General features: G+C 36.6%; 1 protein-coding gene and 1 long non-coding RNA gene across 3 annotated transcripts; one reads left to right on the forward strand and one right to left on the reverse strand.

The window, feature by feature from the left end:
* The first annotated feature begins 3,152 nt into the window (after positions 1 to 3,152).
* On the forward strand, positions 3,153 to 5,699 carry LOC136259805 (high choriolytic enzyme 1-like). The gene is made up of 5 exons (XM_066053352.1): positions 3,153 to 3,296; positions 3,611 to 3,799; positions 4,133 to 4,250; positions 4,313 to 4,827; positions 4,927 to 5,699. Exons 1-5 carry the CDS (start codon positions 3,194 to 3,196, stop codon positions 5,451 to 5,453), a joined length of 1,452 nt encoding a protein of 483 aa, XP_065909424.1. The 5' UTR covers positions 3,153 to 3,193; the 3' UTR covers positions 5,454 to 5,699.
* A 12,938-nt stretch (positions 5,700 to 18,637) lies between these two features.
* LOC136259830 (uncharacterized) lies at positions 18,638 to 20,842 on the reverse strand. Of its 2 annotated transcripts, XR_010703369.1 has the most exons (4): positions 20,400 to 20,842; positions 19,923 to 20,348; positions 19,638 to 19,709; positions 18,638 to 19,131 (listed from the first exon to the last, which is right to left on the reverse strand). It is a non-coding gene; the product is annotated as an uncharacterized lncRNA (long non-coding RNA). The 2 variants fall into 2 exon arrangements; XR_010703368.1 differs by having other exon boundaries at positions 18,640 to 19,131; positions 19,923 to 20,834.
* Between the last annotated feature and the right edge of the window lie 799 nt (positions 20,843 to 21,641).

Consider the following 21,641-nt stretch of genomic DNA (forward strand, 5'->3'; position numbering starts at 1 on the left):
TACTGTGGTTATAATATCGGTAATGATATAAGGTTTCCAAATGAATGTGCTAATGTGAATAGATTGGATACTTATATTAACACATATATTAACACATTGGTTTCTCTTGATGGCAAAGTGAACCTATACAAAGAGCATGAAAGTGGATGCTAACAATGAAATATGCATTTAAAAATAGGTCATAGCCCAAAAAGTACTCATATTTTGCTCTAGCCTGTGGAAAAAAATCAAGTGACCGGATTTAACAAAACCAAGCTTCCACACACATTCAGATTTGCGACTGTAAAGGACCATAAGTGACTGCGGAATCTTTACAATATAGGAAGTCACCAGCAACATGACCTATCAAAGTTGTGGTGACACATTTCAAAGGTGATGGATCATGTTTTTCGGTTGGCGCTTTACAGTTTTGTTGCAAATGTTCCACAAACCTCTGTAGGAGCTTCAGCAAGCTATCACTTCTAAATTTTAACCTGTCATTGCATAATGCAATGAAAACATTAATGCAATGATGACATTTTGTGAAAATTGTAGCATACTGAGTGGTCAAGTTACATATTATTAAGAAGATGAACAAAATGGCTCAAAATGGCAGATTTCAGTTCTTTTATCAGGTCCTTTTTACTCTAGTAGACCTTAATTTTTTCCAAATTAAATTCTAAGGCTTCTTGTGAGGTTAGAAGATATTTCTAAGGTGGTGTTTAGTTGAGTGTTCTATTAGGATCAAGGGCAACTATTATGAACCACTATACCATGGTTCATGATTATTATTATTCCACAGGGCTAGAGTAAAATGTAAGTACAATGCTTTTTGGGGATAAAAACTATGTAAATTTCCTTCCTATGTCTTTCTTCACATCCATGACCTATTTTTAAATGTGTTAACATCCTTATTAAGCAAATTTGCTTCTTGTCAGTTCACTTTGCCATTGATCTTCTTTCTGACTTAGTCTCTGCGCAAGAGAAACCAATGTGTTAATATGTGTTAATAAGTATCCAATCTATTCACATTAACATGTTCATTTGGAATCCTTATATCATTACCTTATATCATAACCTATATTTTATTTAGTGTTTGCACTGATAGTGTTTAACATCTAACGTACATGATGACTGACTTGATACTGCTCGTGATACTGTGTAAAATCAAGCACCACCAGCACATCTTATTATCATGTTAGCTATCTATAAATAGAATTATAAAAGGTAAACAAACTATAGTGTTAAAATAATTTAAACTTGGGAATAGAGATTGCTGAAAAAAAGTAAAGAAACATGAGTCATACAAGCCAGCATGTTAGTTAAACACACAGAGATCTCTATTTGGACTCAATTAGAGACTAAGGAAAAACAGTAGTTTCTCCATAAATCAGGGGCAGAGAATATTTCTGTATATTTGATCCATGTAACTCTGGTTATGAGTTAACTGGTAGTGACACTATAGGGCATGGGAGTTGGAGAGGTATATTAATAATGTGTGCAAAAAATGGTATGTATATATGTTTGGTTAAATTTGTTGATATAGTCATTGATTTGTGTCTGTCAGTGCGATTGATTGATTGATTGTTTATTACCTCTAAACAGTCGGACAAAGTTGCTCTTCCCTGCCAGAGGGGCACACATACATACAACAATATAAAGTACAACAAACATACAAAGAGATGCTACAAAGACAACAAAGACAACAAACAGTTAGCAGTTAACTACAACACATAATTATTACAAACCAAACTAAAAATTAAAATTTTGTAAATCACTGCAGTTATTTTCCAAAAGATGCTGAAACGTTTCCTTCTTAAAGCCATAATAATTATTTGGCTGCATAAATATAGAAGACAGTATGATTGTTCCACCAGTAGGTCCCTTTTGAGCAAAGTCTAAATGGACATGGGACAGTAAAATGAGGAGAGGTTCTGGTATTGTAGTGTGATTGTTTGCCAAACTGAATTGGTGGACTCAAATAGTATAATATTTTCCATGTCACTATGATAATGGCGGGACAACATATAAGGAAACAATGGTGCTGGATTAGTCATTGGACAGAGAGCCACCCAAGGCTCCTATGCAACATGGTTGAACTTCTTCAGTGCTATTTGGTTTTGCTTGTAAATCATATGACCAGGTCTGAATGCTTCTGCATGTATTTGAGTCCTAAATAGAGATCAGTGTGTTTAACATGCTGGCTTGTTTGACTCTTGTTTTTTTATTTTTCCCCATATTTTAATTTTTAAATTATTTTTACACTAGTAAATAAAAGGACTATAACCTTCCTGTTGAAAAAATCAAATCTCCCACTGTGCTTTTAGCTAAATAATGTAGCTATATAGTAGTTAACTATTGCGTAAAAGTGATTTTTGTAGTAGAATGTGCTATAGCTATAGTTTTGTAAATGGCATTGGACATGCAAGGAAATATGATTTCTAAGTTTATTTGCTTTGCATGCAGTATTCAGTTATAATAGTGAGTTGAATATTATACAGTCTGTTTTTCGGTATATATATAGGTCATTTGCATGTTTGCATGCTGGGAGTAGTATGCATATGTTAGTATTGCCGGTGTGCTGTACAGCACCCCATAAATATGTCGTGACCTGGTTACTACTGCTGCTGCATTTGGCAGAGTAACATACAGCTACATGCAACACATCACTAGAAGAATTTCTTTAATTAACAAGGACACTATGAGCAGATTTCCTGCAGGAAATTGTATACAAAACATTGCCACCCTGTGCTGTAAGTTTTCTCACCATGCAGGAATAGGTATCACTGAATTTTTCTTATCACTTAGAGGAATATCCTTGTAGTTTTATGTGCTCCACGTACACTGACATTGTTTGGCTTTTAGCCACATATAAACTTCTTGGACGGCATGATCCTGATGATACTCATGATGATACTCATGATGATGACATTTTCCTGGACATGATGGTATGATGATAGTTCTTTGTGTTCAGATTGCCATTGGAAACGTAAATGTGAAATATTAACTGGTGTTGACTCTTCCGTACGTGGCTCAGTACATGAATGGCTTCTCCATAGTTAGCTACATCATAGATATTAGAGCCTACGGTTTCTGTAGGCTCTAATATCTATGGCTACATGCTCAGTATAAAACTGAACGTTGATGCAAGTGCAGCAAGTCAGCCAAATTTTTAAGCTAATCGTATCAGTATATTATATATTGTAGGCAAATTATGAAGTGGATACTGCTAGCAAGTTTTTTGTTCAGTTTATCGCTACTAGTAGTGGGAAGAGCTATTCCAGCTAAGCGACGAGCAGGCCATCACAGTAGTCAAGGTAAAATGAATTTCGAGTCGTATGCAGCCTCTATAGCTATGTCATGATAATTAAGTTCCTGCCTATATGCATATAATATGTCACGATAGCTACAGCTATACTCGAAAGTCACAATACTCTAGCTGTTTGCTCTAAAATATATAGCTATAACTATAAACTGCAACCCCAAAATAACCCCTATAGCCGCCTCAGGCCGCGGGCTCAGATTACTATACTATAGCAACTGGGAATTAGGTTGTACTGTGAAGCATTATAGCCCCCATGCATACATGTGTTAATTAGCCTTATAGCTATTAAATCAAGTTCTTTTGTAGTGAATAATGGTGGTAGAAATGAATTAGCAGACATCATCTTAAATGAGGAGCAGAAGCAACTTCTTAAAGAAGCTGAAAATTACAATGGAAAAAGAGCAGTCATAGCTGATCTGAGTGACATAAGTGATTTGTATAGTAAACCTTGGACTAACGGCATAATTCCATATGTGATGGATCCTAAAATTGCTGGTGAGTGTTGTTACCACATCCACACATCTATACACAGTGTGTTAACTATAATATTATAGCTGTATTACTGAATGAGTTTACATCAACAGCACAAAACAACTCTGTTATTCTTAACACAAGAAATGTACAACAACAATATTGTATTTGGTTAGTGGCTAGTCCTACACTATCATACAAAATTCCAAGCAGAGAGATCATTATAGGGAAGCCATTTATGCATGAAATAACATTATCAAGATGAACATGAAATCATGCATGTAGCTAGCTATATTGTTGATATGTATGTATACTGCTCTATTCAGGACATGCATACAGATACTCTTTTGTTCCCAGGCACTCAATATGAGACATCCTATATCAAGGCAATGAGGATATGGCAGAACTACACTTGCATAAAGTTTGTAAATCGCACCAATGAAGATTCCTATGTTATCCTTACCAACCATACATCGTAAGTATTCTTATAATGTGTTACCTAGTTTAGATTTTAGTTTTTGTTTTCTTTTGATACAGTGGATGCCATTCGGGTGTTGGAATGTGGAATAAAAAACCTTATGAAGTTTATCTGTCTGAACACTGTAATACTCCAGGCAATGCCATGCATGAGTTGGGGCATGTAATTGGGTTCCGTCACGAACATCAAAGATATGACAGGGATGATTTTATCAAAGTTATTGAAGACAACCTTGATGGTAGTGAAGCGGCTACAAAGAGTTTCAGCAAAATACCTTCTGTACTCCTCAATGATTTTGGAGTTGGATATGACTATGCCAGTGTGATGCATTATGGCAAGGATGCTTTTGCAAAACAAAGGAATCGTGATGTTTTTGAAGTGAATAAAGACCTTCCCAAATGTCTAAGAGATGCAGGACTAGATGTCGGACAAAGAATAACGATTAGCAGCAAGGACATAGAACAGGCCAACAAGTTGTACAAATGTCCAGAAATGCCAATACCTTCTCTTTGTGAGCTGTTGTTGCCAACAAAAGAAGAAGATACTACTATCAGGAAGAAGAACATTAAAACAGGTAAGTCACAAGCACAGTATGATGTGTATTCATTCTGTTAATATGTGTGATCTCTGCACATGCCATAGAAAGAAATTAATTGACTTTTCCCATCTTTAGAAAACAAGATTTCTCTGGGGCTTGATGATGGTACTTGGGTGACTTGCCGACCTGGCAGGTGCTTCAAGAAATCTTGTGATGCTGGCTTTGATGAAACGAAAAGGAGCATCGGTAGTCTTGAAAGGTCATGTACTGACCACCAGTTAACAATCCGTACCACAATCACCAGGGATAAAAGTGACAAAGTCAAAGTTGGTGACACCGTCACACTAGAAGGAAAGCCAGGCCAATTTCTTGACTGCACCAGTGAGGGAGGATTCTGTAGTATGACACAATGTGTCCGACCAAACGAGGAAGGAAGCAATGGAGTTGAGGAGTGCTCTAATCATGTATTCCACATCACATCTGAAGGAAAGAAGACTGGTGATATTGTCCAGACACATGATATGGTTCAGCTGGAGTATAAACACAATGGACAGCTTTTGGATTGCACTGGGATGAAGTGTTTGGTTCGTCCTTGTAATGAGGAGTCTAAAACTGAGGGTCAAACTAAGTGCAAACCACCCTCTTTCATTATTCAAAAGTGATAGTGATAACAGCTGCTTTTCCTCCTTTGTTTATAATTTATTTTCACTTATTTTTATTCTTTAATTTCACAACTATCAAGCGATATAGTATAATCATATTTTTACATCCTTTAAATGTTTTAAACTATATTTAATATGCTGAATTTTTAAAACAATGTTTTTAATTATATACTTTTCCAACATGCAATGTATGCAATACGTTTGTAAATTTTTATAATTTGTATATTTTATATTTTATCTCACCATTGTCAGGAATTAACAATAAAATTACACTTGGCTATATACTGTTATACATGCATAAACATTGATAACAGCTACTTTCGGCCTCCTTTTGCTATTAAACCTCCTACAGTATCTCAGTACACTGTACATGTACAGGATTATAGTTGTATCCCAGCAATATTGAAGAAAGAAGGAAAGCATATAGCTTCCTTAGTGTGAGAAACACATTAGCATGCAAAACATACCACTTTAGAGAGGTCTGGAGGCATGCCACCAGGGTAATGTTTTAAAATTAGACTATCTGAAAGTTGTACATTAATAGATTATGTTGTAGTAGCATGCACTACTTTTAAACCAGCTTCTGTAAACTCAGAAACCAAGGATAAGTAGTCAATATTTAGTTTAGGCTAAATTCAGAAGGCACTCATATGTTGTGGTTCTTTTGGTGCGTGTCAGAAGATCTCTGATCTGTCTATATAAGCAGGCCTGAGGGATTGACATGAGATCGGGAGAAACCACACTTAGGGCCTGGGCTACTCACATGTCCCTATAGCTATAGTGGGATAGTATTAAATTTGTGATACACTGATACTGCAACTATAGTATGTCTACCAGTTTTCTGAGTTAATTAAACAGTAGGAAGGTTACATGCAAAGCAAGGGTCTGAAATTACATAAATAATTGAAAGACCTCTGTTGAACTCTTTCTAAAAAGGGAATTGCATGGTAAGCACATTGGATAGCAATATAATTGACTGCATAGATATAAATCAGTCATTGCTCTATTGTGTGTGTGTACAGTGTGTGTGTGTGTGTGTGTGTGTGTGTTTGTGTGTGTGTGTGTGTGTGTGTGTGTGTGTGTGTGTGTGTGTGTGTGTGTGTGTGTGTGTGTGTGTGTGTGTGTGTGTGTGTGTGTGTGTGTGTGTGTGTGTGTGTGTGTGTGTGTGTGTGTGTGTGTGTGTGTGTGTGTGTGTGTGTGTGTGTGTGTGTGTGTGTGTGTGTGTGTGTGTGTGTGTGTGTGTGTGTGTGTGTGTGTGTGTGTGTGTGTGTGTGTGTGTGTGTGTGTGTGTGTGTGTGTGTGTGTGTGTGTGTGTGTGTGTGTGTGTGTGTGTGTGTGTGTGTGTGTGTGTGTGTGTGTGTGTGTGTGTGTGTGTGTGTGTGTGTGTGTGTGTGTGTGTGTGTGTGTGTGTGTGTGTGTGTGTGTGTGTGTGTGTGTGTGTGTGTGTGTGTGTGTGTGTGTGTGTGTGTGTGTGTGTGTGTGTGTGTGTGTGTGTGTGTGTGTGTGTGTGTGTGTGTGTGTGTGTGTGTGTGTGTGTGTGTGTGTGTGTGTGTGTGTGTGTGTGTGTGTGTGTGTGTGTGTGACTACTGGATGTGCACTTTTACTTGTATTGTGTTGACAACAGCTACCCTTCACCAACTATACCTCCTTATTTATAAGCTTGCTACACTGCTCCTCTGAAGAATACTATGACTGCACTATTAGAGTATATCAATCTTTTAAACAGGTATTCAAGGAGCCCTTGATGGGGCCCCCTGGAGCCCTTTTCAGACTAAGGCCTGGGACAAAATACCCCAGTTCTCCCCCCCCCCCTCCTCCCTGTGGGCGGCCTTGCCCCCAGGTAATTAGACCCTCTGAAAGTTGAAGCAATTTCTGCAATTACTATGCTTGATTGTTGTATTAGGGTGACTGCTCTATTAGAGCATCTTAATCTTGCTTAACCAATGGAGCCAAGGACAAGTTGTCAATGGTTAGTTTAGAATAAATGCAGAAGGCATGCTGGATTCCATCTGTTGTGGTTCTTTTGGTAGGTATCAAGATTGCATGCCACCACAAGATTCTGGTCTGTGAGGTAACTGGTGCAATAGGAGGAATTACACAAATAATTGGTATAGACCTCTTTCTAAAAATGGGATATCATGGTAAGCACATTGGATAACAATATAATTGACCATATAAATATAATTTACAGTCCTCAGTTTTAACAATTCTTCATGCACTAATGTGTTACTCCTATATTCAAGTATTTATTAATCAACAAATATTATATGCAGTTTAGTAACAATAGCTTATTGACAAACAAAGGCAAAACTGTTGGTCATGAAGTATCCATACAACTTCCACAACATTCTACTCTTTCTTTAAAGGATTTTCCAGCAGGTTGTTTGCATAGTACATCACTGCTGGTATTATCTCTTCACCATTAGAAATGAACAATATAACCAGGGGAGAAGATGGAGAGGGGGGCTGTAGCCCCTGTCAAAAAGAATATGGAGGAGCTTAGGCCCCCTAAAAATATCCATAGCTGTCATTGAACAATCGTGCTGATTGTATTACACCAAACAGCTAACTATACAAATGCTTAGCTACCTGCAGTTCTAGTAATTCTAGGATCGATAAACCCTAATAAAACAGTTACCCTAATACAACAGTCAAACTAATATTAATGGTTTTCTGATAAACTGCTAAAATCACTCCCAGTCTCAGAGGCTTAATTTTCAAAACTTCCTGGAGGTGGGGGGCATGCCAGGCCCTCCTAGATTGGTATACGAATAAGACATGTCATCCCCTGGATATGCCTAGCTACACCCCAGCTTCCCCTCCCCCCCTCCCAAAAAAAAAGGGTCTCCTCCACCCCTGATATATAACCATTGCATTGGTACTGTGAAGTATACTTCAGGAGGTAGCAGAAAGCCAGATTGACCATTATCATGGAGCTCAATAGTGATACCAGCAGCTCGGTAATCACCAAAACACCAAGTAAAATACCATGTACCAGTCTGAAAGCAGTTCCAGTAGTAGGGTAAAAGTCAAATCTTTTTTGTGAGGTGTTATACTCATATGAACATTAATAATAATATCCCTCATCTCATCACCAATGGCTTTTAACCTAGATTTATTCATCAGGTAAATCTTCACTAGTCCATCCTGTATGTTACTGCTGCTAGCACAGTTAAGCTCTGTTACCATACAGATGGAGTATCAGTTGTCCATAAGAGTGCCAGTCAATGGCACCATTTCGATTCTTACAAATTATTATTTGTTATATTGTGCAGACCTCAAGAAGAGTGTGGTGCACAATAGAAACAGTACAATTACAATCATACATAATTACTAATTAATTAATTATATAGTCTCTAGACCAGCTAGGTTGTGTTTGAATCGTTTAATCTCTGTTGAGTTGATCACGTGTTGGTTTAAGGAATTCCAAATTTTAATAGCGGACGGAAAAAAAGAAAATTTTTAAGAGTCAATCCTTGCCATTGGTATCATAAATCTTTTATTGTGTCCTCTGGTGTGGTAGATGTCAGGGTTAGGAATAAGGAGATTGTCAGCATTTATATCAACCTGACAGTGTATGATCTTATATAACATTATAGCCTTCTGTTAATTTCTACATCTGGTTAATGTGGGCCAGCTCAGGTTGGATAACATTTCAGTCACACTTGCATACTGGGTTAGTTACAAATCTCGCTGCACACCTTTGAACATTTTCGATGGTATCAATGTCTCTCTGTGTGTGGGGTGACCAGACAGTGCTTGCATATTCTAATACGTATAGTTTTAACAAGAGCCTTGTAACAATTACCTACTTTTGGTTTGGGGGGGGGGACATTTGCTTATATTACGTCGTAAAAAGCATTTTACAGTATTGGATTTATTAGTTATTTGATGTATTCTGACCAGGACAAATTCTAATCAATAGTCACCCCTAAATATTTGGCATGAATTACTTTTGCAGAGGAAAGTGTATCTAAGATTTAAACACCTCTAATGGAGCCAGTATTTTTGAAATATATATATTGCACATTCATGGCTTTATACACCAAATACTGCAAACTAATGACCTCACTTTTGGATATGACCTTGCTTGTCTATGCAGATGCAAAATTTCAGCATATTTACTATTGATCACTTTCATGGCTTCCCAATACATTTTCTATTGGTTTAATTAATCAGGTTTTTTGAGCGTGATATGATTGGTAATTTTAATGGCACCATATCTAATATGAAATAGTATGAATCAAACAAACAAGTTTGGTAAAAACTGCTATATATAATAGTGATATTATCTCTTCTAAGTGAATGAAATAACCATTGCGAGCCACTTAAACAAAGTGATATTTTGGAGTCAAACTTATTATCTCAGTAAGCTAAATTTACAAAATTTTTCCTATTGGTGTATGCCCCAGACACACCCTAGATAATCCACCAATTCTCAACCACACATCCCCCAAAGATCATTAATGTATCCCATTATAAAACCCTTCCTAATTGCTGATGCAAGAGGTCACCGATGAGTCATATTATATCACACACTGTTGTTACTATTGTTAGAATAATTATGACACTATATATATATAGAAGCCTTATATGGTATGCCAATATATCTAATAATAGTGATATTGAAATTGTTACTCACTTGTCATGAGTTTAAATACAAAGTTTGGTATCATTACACACTTTATTTATGATTATTTACACTGCATGCTCTTTAACCTGAATAGAAAGAATTTGCTCTGTAAAAGTTTTCTAAGAATTAAGAAACTATATAACTCAAACGTACATCATGCACTTGTTGACATATATCCTAATTAATACATCCAGAGTGTTCTGTTAATGAAATCCCACTACGTTGGGTCAATATTCATTATATTGATATACAAACTCTCCTATTGTTACATGTGTAGGAGGGAGACATCATCATTCCACTCAAAATACAAAGGCACAATAACCAGTTTGATTTCTCAATTGTTAATTATTTTGTCCCATTCAGTGACAGTTCTTGCTGATCTATATCTTTAGTGTTTATGATCTTGTCATGCAGTGGTGCTCTGGTCTGGTTATTCAGATTCCTTTGATGCTTATAAGTTAGTGAAGTTACTGAAGATGCTTCACACTTTCACTGACTTGTGGATGTTCACAACACATGGGAACAGTGAAAATCATTACTACAGTAATTTCACTACCAAGTTAGTGATTTCACTACATAGTATAAGATAGTGATATTCACTAACATTTTTGTTGCTACTGTTAGTACAGTTTAAAAGTTAGTGATGCTAGTGACCATCACTGAAAAATAGTTTCACTACCTGGTAGTGAAGCTAAAGTTAGTGAACGTCACCAGAAAACATCAAAAGGTAGCTACTTATTACAGTGTGTACACCAATGTAAGATGGCATTCTCATATTTTGCGGTGTAAATTGAAGAGGATATATAAAAACTAGAGGACAAATTCTTTCTGTTCAGGTTAAGGAGCATGCAATGTAAATAACATGTAAATGAAATGCGAAATGTTACAAAACTTTGTAAGATACATATAATAGTATGCTATTTAAGAATTCTATTATAGTACCATAAATTTTCCTGTCAACTGCAACTATACATGCAGAAACAATAGTAATAACAGTATGGGATACATTTTGAGTTTCTTCTTTGTCATGCAATCTTTAGCATTACATATAAAAATTTAATGAGATAATCTGGTAGATATATTCTGTGAATACTATCCCACTAGGGACCTGTGAGAAGGCTTAAAATACTATATGTAGCTAAAATGTAAAGAATGCAAAATTCCACACTGAGTGGTGGCTTGATCCTTAGCAACTAGGCATGCACCAAAGGAGCCAGAACAGCTGGGACCTGAGACCTTCTCTGCATTCAATCTGTACTTAAACATTGCATGACTTATCTTCTCACCTGTCCAGAAAATATATGACACACTGTACTTGTAAGTTTTGCCTTAATCATTCAGGCATTTACCTTAATGTGATGTTGTTCCCTTCAGTTGCATGGAGTTCCTGCTGAACCAACTTTGGTCTACAGTTCTGATTTGGTTGTTGGCTTCCTACATCCCCTTCACACATAACTGTGCACCAACAGACAATTATAGATGGTGGTGTAGTGTTTTAGTGTTATTAATGATTAAATCTTATCCTGTTTTGTTTAAGGAACACACAATGTAAATAATTGCAAACATGGTGTGCAGTGATACCAAACTTGATCCCTAAACTGGAGGTAGTTAAACAAAGTGGTATTTATCTCAATAGTTGCTTGCATGTGCATCATCAAGGTTAACTGCTTTGACTGGCAATGACTGTAGAGCGTATATAGTCATCCTTTAATGGTATCCCCTTGCACTGAGCATAATTTTAGTAACAAATGTGCTGCTATTTATCAGTACGGAGCTACAAAGTTGATTCTATTTGTTTGGCTGAATTATCAATTTAAATTTGAGAACTAAAATAATGAAACAAAGGTGCATAATGTGGTGACTCAGCTAGCATACCTTAAGAAGACTGTCTTATGTATCAAACGTTGGCTGCAATTACAGTATGTATAGCTATAACTACTTTTAATTCACTAGACTCTCAATGGCCTAGCTATATGCATATTGCAGACTGGAACGGACTGAACTAGAATTATTTGAGGATGAATAATTATAGCTCAGTACTTACATATAATACTTTTTTTTTTCAGTCAAGATTTTAGTTTATACCTGTCAATATTTGTGGACCCTTTACTACCTGAATATATCACTTGATGAACACCTCAGTACAAAATACATAAAATACTATGAGAGCTTAAAGGCATGGATGGGGCTCAGCTGTGTCACATAGTACAAGCTACCATTATGTAGGATACTAAATACATGTGTGTATAGCTTACATTTTAATGGGCACTTAAATTTTACTATCCATGCATCAATGAATTTTTAGTTGCGTCAGCTGTGAAAATAGAGCATTTTATATAAAGTCAAATTATTGTTATCTGCTTTACCAGTTGGGTACTGGACAGAAGGAAGATCCTGTACAAAGTGTTTACCATACAACATATATTGGACTAAATACATGTCTTTTTGTGGCTGCGTTAACTGACATCTACACAATAGGCAGATTTACATAGCTAGGTCCTGAAAAACAGCAAAAGTGGATTTTTTTCTCAAGAGAGTTAACATTTCATCTAACTAGATGATTAGTAGTGACAGCAAAGGTGTTAACAACTGACACGTTGGTTTAGCTCCATTACAAGATTGGGAAAGGACTGCAATATGGACACTGTACCTTTATGGCTTCCCACAGGGAATACTTGGTGATAATTTTGATTGACACTATAGACATCTGAACAAAAAGATGAGTGGGTCAAGCAGTGCTGCAAATGAGCCAGAGGTCAGGGGAGAGGTCAGGGGAAAGGGTAACAAATACACATGTGAACAACTGTGCATTCATGTGCATTGTGCACTTGTACATGATACATGCTGGTATGTGTTTATGATCAAGTACTTAAGACCATACAGGGTTACATGATTATTATTATATTGCATGTCAAGCAATGAATAATAATGTTGACTCTCTTAAGTGCCATAGTATACTGAACCTCTTTTGCAGTTTGTAGCTATTTTGCTGTGTATATACTAGCTAGCCATATGTGCATCCATTAGCATGCAGGGCTAGCCTGCAAGCTAGCTACACTGTGTAGGGCAGATACGGCGGGTTTCTGAGGTTTCCAACACTGTAAAAAATAGGTGGCAAATAGTGAACGTCACTGGAAATTCTTAGTGACGGTCACTACAATGTGCAGTGACATTCACTATTTTCCACAGTATTACTACTTAATTTTTACAGTGAGAAACTGGTCAAGCATATTCACACAATTTTGCATTGATTTTTACAAAAGTTCAGAGTATAAAATACTCTAATAGAGCAGTCAATACTCTAGAGCACTCAACTACTCTAATAGAGCAGTCACATTCTGTATTATTTTTATTAAAAGCATGCAACTTTCTTGGATGCTATTCTGGGGGTCTGGGGATATATAGCTACCACCAGGAAAAATTTCAAACATTGAGATATGAGTTAAACTTCACATAGCTCCACCTCTCAACTCTTTAGCATAAGCAGTCATATGCAGGTGACATGTCCCTCATAAAATTGTGAATCCTGAGATTGAATTGTTTTGCATTTTTCACCCAAAAGTTCCGTTTAAAGGTGAAACATATAACCCCTATAGATTTGAGTGTGCATGCATACAACAAAAACTTGTAGTTTAGTAGCAACATGTCAGCAATTATTCTTGAGAAGAGGAATTAGATAACTACAGAGATACAGTCTCTCGATCCTTGGCAAACAGCAGTTTTCCTTTTATGTGCGGGAGGGGGAAAGGAAAAAAGCGGTCTGGCTACAGAGAAGCTATACACTGCAGTCACATTCCAAGTGCATGGCTTCTTTACGTTGGTGTATGCATGGCTTGTCAAGTGTGGAGTCCACATACTGCTCGTGATATATCTGGCCTAGAGTCTGTACAACGTCGTGCTGCTAGGTGGGCATGTGGGAGCCAGTGGGATCCTATTTCCAGGAAATGGAGTAAGTCATCTGATGATTGTCTTAATTCGCTGCGCTGGCCTAGTCTCACTGATCGTCGTAACTATCTGTCTGTGTCAACACTGTATGATATCCTCAACAACAGAACATCTCTTAACTTTTATGATTACTATCGCTGTAATACTTCCTGCACCAGAGCCCATGAACTGTCTATTGTACCTTTACTATCTTCTATCAACAGTCACCGTTATTCTTTTTTTGTGAATACTGTATTTTTGTGTAACACTGTATCATTTGATACACTCGCTATTCAATCTGTAAATCATTTTCGTCGCTCCATTTATCATCTTTTCTGTACGTAGCTTTTTAAGTCTCTGTGTGTGTTTTGCTTATTGTAACTATTGTTTCTTTTCTTTGTAGTGTACTTTTGTGTTGTTATTCTTTGTCCTTGTAGTGTTATTTTTGTATTAAATGTATGTGTTTAGTGAAGCACCCTTGTACAGGCTATGCCTTTTGGTGCCACCCTGTCATTTTGACAAATTAGATAAATAATAATTATACAACCAAGTACTATACGAAATGCGGTAAAATTACGTCATTAATGAATGAATAAATAAATAATAAATAAATAATGTTTGAGAAAACTACGAGGCCTAGAGACATGAACTAAGCGGGGATAGATTCGCCTGTGAATGAAGGCACAACCGTATAATAACTACGCCTGTTCGTGCTGATGACTTTACCGCCCCCGCTTTACCGTACGTGTAATTCTATATAACGCCTGGCACCACGCCCTTGTTTAATTACAGATTGCTCGAAGGAGAAGATTAGTAAACGTCCGCGGAGAGCGAATTTTTTTTTTGGGCACACTTTGGACTTAGAAAATTTTCACGAAACATTTTTTCCGGATAATGTTGTGTGCATAGCCCGGATACTGACATGTTGAAGCCGACTAGTTCGCAGGGCCAACAACAGAACAACGTCGTGTTCTCTGCCAGGCTGGCAGCAGCTAGAAAAGAAGGGCGAAAAATTGTTTTAGAAGAACTCTTTTCTCCTGCCGTTTTTCAGAAATGCATGGACTCACATGGACTGTCCTTGTTTCTCTCACTGGCTGCCTCATCAACTGATCTGTTAGTGACGTCTCGCATTACCTGGCAGCACAGAGTTATTCACAACTATTGGTGAAACTGATAATGTCAGTGTGAAGCAGCTTGTGTTTTATTCTTGTGACACCACTGTGTGTAGTGTGTGTTCGCTATTTAGACTGCATGAGTGTATCCATTCACTGGACTGGACTACTTGACTGGCATATTTTTGGTTTTTGCACATTCTGTGGTTGAAATGTATTGAGTCTCACAAGCCAAGGGTCCTGAGGGAACCTACAGCCCACTACTAAATGCTGAATATGAGCAGTGGAGTATGCTATAGCTGTCTTAATAATTTTGCTGTGATTTATTATGTCCTACAACACTTATTCCTTACCCTGGTATATAGTAATGCTGTAGGGAATGCATATCAGCAATAGTTAACCAGTGATCAACTCACCAGTTGACAAGATATCCTTAGTGAGCTCAAGGAGCAAGCTATATATAGTATAGTCTTGTGTGGCAAGACCTTTACTTCTGGAGAAAGGCTTAGCTACCGATTAGAAATTTTTCAGCATGTGCTTAATTATAATCATTGCATCCCGCAGTACTGAAAACAAGTCTGTCCATGCTAGCTCAATTCCTGAGCTCACACTAAGGATATCTTGAAGGATATTGTCAACTGGCAAGTCGATCACTGGTTAATTATTGCTGATATACATTCCCTACAGCATTACTGTACACCAGGGTAAGGAATAAGTGTTGTAGGACATAATAAATCACAGTGAAAATATTAAAAACAGTTATCGCATACTCTACTGCTCATATTCAGCATTTAGTAGTGGGCTGTAGGTTCCCTCAGGACCCTTAACTTGTGAGACTCAATAAATTTTAACCACAGAATGTGCAAAAACCAAAAATATACCAGTCCAGTGAATGGATACACCCATTTAGACTTACCCTATAGAGATGTTACTGGTTTTATATACGTTAATTCACCTATCAATGTATTACCCCACTATCCCGCCCTTGGGCATATATGGGGATTTCAAACAGCTGAATCGACTGACCCATAGAAGGGCAAACCTATTGTGTCAAATCCCCACTTATCCACACAGGGATATGACAAGTTATGTACAAGGAAAAGTATTTGTGTGCTTAATGAATCATTATCAAAATTAATGCCCCATAGTGTGGCCACAGTTTTGTGTCAATTCTTCCTGTAAATACATTGATAGGTGCATTATAGATATTATAATTGTCATCACTACATTATGTGGTCATGATGTTGTGTGATCACATGTGTATTGGGTATGATGTTCTTGTTTGTAGGTGGAAACTCAGATATTGCAAGCAACTGGCCAGGAAATTTAACGTCTAATGAGGTAACCTAACACACTACAGAATACCAAGAAATGCTTATTGGATCAAGTCATCTCATCTTCATGCAATCACTGTGAAAATAAGGACTCATTGTTCCAACTCCATGCCAGACAGTTTGTGTGAGGGTGGCAAATAAGCCTTCTAGTCACTGTTGTACACATTCTGTGACCACTGCCGGAATGTTGGCAGAGCCAATCAGATTGCCTTGCAGGCTCTATGATAAAATAAACACCAATTATTAAAAATCTTACTGTAATAAAGGACTGAAGTTGAACAATGCCATGGGCTTAGGATCTTTGTTCCCCTTGTACAGAGCTCTTAAAATCATTGTTTAGTATTGGTTCGCTATGGATTTGTGAAGTAGTGGAATTGTCGAGGAAGACCTTCAGCAATGTTTCAAATACATCATGACATTAACAGTACAAATTTTGCCTCAGCCTGCTCACAGATGTGACTGGCTGGCATGATTATCCTTGGCAAAAACAATAGTGTGATGTAATCTAATTACATGTCAGTGTATTCATGAAAAGTGTACAACAGTGACCAGATGGTTTATTTCCTGCCCCCCCCCCCCCCCCCACACACACACACACAAACTGTCTGGCACGTGAGACTAGTTAGGTACCTATATATAAATGTTGCTTTTTTTTTTAATAACTGTGCATATTCAATTTGTGTTATTCAGACAAAATAATTGTTAAATCTGCAATAATGGGTAAATATGTGGGAGCTGATGAAAACAGAAAAGAAACTCACTAGTTTCTAATAACTATGTTACGTACTGTGCAAGAATTGTGTATGATCATAGTCCACAGATGTGGTTACTGTTAACCATTTAATTGAGTGACTGCCAGGCTACTTACTGGCCAATGTAGAACATAGTTCTATGTATACGACTCAACCATACAGTTAGTTACAGTGAACCCCTTGATTGTAGACAACTTCATCTGTCTAGGTTCCAATCAATAGCAGTGGTAGTTTATTACCCTCTTACATCTTTATTATTACAAAGGACAAAAAATACCAATCTTTAAGAGGTTTCTTATCTGTTGGAACCACTATGTAATGAACCACTAAGTATGCAACGAACAGTTTGAGACCAACTGATGAAATTTTACTGAGAGGTCCTATTCTATAGGAACCACAGAAATGTTTCTTTATAGTGGAGGGTACTTTAAGAGAGGCTCTACAGTACTTAAGTTAGATAATCCATTCAATGCTGCTTTAAACTCAGGAGTAAGAGTTACATAATGCAAGTCAGGGTTGTTGATCAACATGAAGAATTGTCTGCAAAAGAAAATGAATGAGCAGCTACAGGTACCAAAACACACATAGTCAATGATTGATAAGTGGGTGTGGCTCCATGATAGTCTACAGGCTCCCATAAGCAGGCATAGCATTTGTTCTTGACACCATGCAGGCTATTGTTGCCTACAACAACACAATCTGACATGATACATAAATGCCCATAGAGAATGCTGTGAGTGTGGCTCCATATATCACTTAAGACACCAAAAACATTCTCAAATGGTGCATGAGTATGGGTCCACATTAAGTCTCTTGAAATGCAACCCAAATGACCTGACACTAACACACTATTGACCAATAGCACTTCAAGTTCATACATGCATATAGAAGTACAGTAAATGTACTCTATAAAATTGACGAGGATGCATTGATTTTTATTGCTGAAATTTTAAATGACATGTGCTCTTATACTATAGTACCTGAGAACTGATACCAGTAGTATATGGCTATGGGAGAGTAAACTTCACAACTTCCTTTTTTATCAATTAGGCTATCATTAGTTGTACAAGAGATGGTATGGTAACACAATTAGTACATACATAAAGCATCCACTATAGCTGTCACAACAATGGATTAAATATATCACACCTAATAGAAGTGAATACTTGATTATCTGAGCTTCGACTATCCACATACTTACAGTAGATGTGTCTGTTCTACTAGAGTATTTCGTCTAAGGTGTGCATTCCATTAAAGTAACTCTGTGTATAAAATGGGCTTTGACTATCCAAACTTTTGATTGTCTGAACATGTCTTGGTACCTAGGGGTTAGGAAGCACTGTACGAGTAATTTCTTTACAGCCATCAGCCAGGCATTGTTTAGACAAGTAAAGGACAATACATTTTCAAGTACAACTACCTTATAAATCATGGAGTAATAAAAGTACTTCTTCAAATTTACCATTGGATAAAATAGTAAATAACGTGCACTAAATCTACTACACTAACACTAATGCAGCCTTCAGGTGTGGGGATACAGCTAGCATATTGTGTATTGAGGTGAGCATACATTCTATGTACAGCAAAATACAATTGGCTATATACACTCCAGCAAAAAGAATATACCATTTTCTTAAAGACGGTGATATCAATAACATGTAGCCATCAACAAAAATTAGTTGTGTGGAGGCGCTTTACAATACACACACTGGTGCTATTGTAATATACATCTAAATGCAAAACTTCAATCGTGTCTTTTGTTGTTGCCATTACCCTTGAATGCTCAATGTCAAATCATTCATTGTTAAACATAGATCAGTCATCTCACAAGATCACCGTGATAATACGGACTCATTGTTCCACACCTCAATTAGACGAGAAGTAGCTTGGTTAAAATCATTCACAATAACAATGTGAATCCACCTACAAATTAAGAACATCACACTCAATCATAGATCGTTACACAAAATCATCATCACCAGTGTTGGGAGTAATGTGTTATGTAATATTATTACTTTTGTGATATAACAAAATACGCTATAAAAACAGGTAATATAACTCAAGTTACTTTACTTACAAATGTAATGTGTTACCTAAGTAATATAGTTACTGTAACGAATCTAATACTACATAATATTATTACTCTAAGTAGGTTAGTGATCCACTGAGTAACGCCTAGCCACAACGAAGTAATGAAGCCTACTGAATGAAGCTTATTCACCAGCTTCTTACTTATAACCAAGATTTGCACGTTGTCCAACAATGCAATCATGTCACGTGATAAAGTGGTAGTTTCACACGTGACAGCTAGCCTAGGGCTGTGGACACAAAGTAATATAATATGTAATATTATTATAGTTACTTTACTTTATGGGCAATATGTAACTGTAACTAAATAGTTCAGTTGCAAGTAATATGTAATATGTTACCTTTATAAAAAGTCACTGTCCCAACACTGATCATCACATAATAAAGTAGTGAATTGTTACCTAATACAATACCTATAACACAATACATAAAATCAGCAACATTTCTGTAAAGTAAGGAACATCTGAGTGGCAAATTAGGGAAAAATATTACTTTATATTGTGAAATGTGATGTAATTTAGTCTTTAAACTTGATATTACAACGATAAAATAAATTATTACAACAATAAAAAGCTTGAGACAGATACCCGATCAATTCAAATCACATTTATAGTAAATTCACTTACCATTACAACATGTTTTGGTATTTCGGTAGTGCATTCCAATCTTCAATTATAAAATATTTCTTTACAAACTTTTATGCACTGCATGCTTGTAGAATCTAGTAAGCTGCAAGGATTGGTGCATGTTACCACGAAACAACTGATACATGGTGATCATGTCTTCTCTAAATTTTGTATATACTAGGTGGGTAGTTGTAAATGATGGAGTCTTTCATAACAACGAAAATCACTAACCAGTTTTGAAGCTCTGTGTTTAAGTGATTCAACTCACCCTAACAATGAGGCCCATAGATTACAGCAGCATAGTCATAGAACTGGTCGAATCAAAGTTATCTCCAATACTACAAACATCATAGCGTCCAAGGACAAAACAACTCTTTATTAAACCCATCAAAAGCACAACTGCTTGTTCACACAAATATAATACTCCTGTAAAACCATCCATGACAGCAATCAAAACTGAGGTTAGTTTCTACTGACTTAAAAGAGGTAATCAGGTGGCTTGTATTAGCAAAGCAGTGAAGATCTTGAGTGAAGCTTTGTCTCCTTTTCCTGAGATAAAATCAAAAATCTTGATCACGATCACAGATGGTTTTACAGGACCATACATAGGTAGTGAATATCCCTTGTTCAGTCAGAATTCATAACACCAATCCTATATGTCTTTGTTATCGTCGCTCTGGGGAACCAATACCCACCCACTTCAACCAACTGTCACATTAGTATAACTGTAATAGTAATTGTCTGTGGGTACATGTTGCCCACAGGCCATTAATGCAGACTTGAAAAGCATGTAATACATACACAGTGGTTCATTTATTTCACAAGAATTAACACAAGCTGTTTCCATAGATAATATATAAGGTATAATATCTGTGCTGTTTCATACTCACATAAGGGTCATTCCATACCAAATCAACAAAAAAAAATCCGGACCCTTTTCAATTTTCATGAAATTTGGCACAAACGTGGCCCCTTTCAAGAAACTTTCTCACACCAAAATTTGGCTCATTTCATAAGTCTACCTTTAAGTTATGACCACTCAAAGTTTCAGCTGAAAATTTTGTTTTGCTTACACATCTTCAATAAAATGGCCATAACTTTGCTTGTGATTGACGTAGAAACATCTGGTTTAGATTTTTGAAATGCTTATTAAATTCTCTTTCAGGAGATATATAATGTTTTATAATTGCTCAAAGGAAAAGGTCAAACCACAAAAATGTAGCTTTTTCCTTTGATCTTAATTTTCAAAAATATACATTCTTTGATTAAATTTATTTTTGGTTTACATGTTGCTCTAATACCCATCGTTCACCACTGTGAGTTTAAAGTTGGGACCAATAGTAGATCATGAGTTATAAGTGTTAATGTGTAGCCTTGTAATCACTACTGTTTGTATGGTATTTTCAGTGTAATTTCCAATACCAATTGCAAGTTACCTTATATTAGTATGTCAAAAATCATTTTATGCATTAAAATAGTTAGGGTTGTATTGACAAGGGCTCAGTACACTGAAACCATACTAACAGAGCCACTTTTAAAGCTAAGAAAGTTGGAGCAATAATAAGGCTGCCTAATAAAAGAATCACTGATTATGTTTTTGCTGTAAGTTTAGTGTCCTATAAATAGAGGTGGTCTTATTATAGAGGTAGCTATATTTATAAGGGATTTACTGTACAACTAATGATATTCCAATGTATATTCTTTCAATTTTACTTACTG

The sequence above is a fragment of the Dysidea avara genome, chromosome 7, assembly GCF_963678975.1.
Source record: "Dysidea avara chromosome 7, odDysAvar1.4, whole genome shotgun sequence".
In the NCBI taxonomy this organism is placed as follows: Eukaryota; Metazoa; Porifera; class Demospongiae; order Dictyoceratida; family Dysideidae; genus Dysidea; species Dysidea avara.

What these genes read in the sequence shown, in the direction of transcription:
- LOC136259805 (XM_066053352.1), top strand. Translation starts at nt 3,194, where the DNA reads ATGAAGTGGATACTGCTAGCAAGTTTTTTGTTCAGTTTATCGCTACTA. An exon ending in GATGGATCCTAAAATTGCTG is followed by an intron (nt 3,800 to 4,132) that starts GTGAGTGTTGTT and finishes TTTTGTTCCCAG; the next exon opens with GCACTCAATATGAGACATCC. An exon ending in GAAGAAGAACATTAAAACAG is followed by an intron (nt 4,828 to 4,926) that starts GTAAGTCACAAG and finishes TCCCATCTTTAG; the next exon opens with AAAACAAGATTTCTCTGGGG.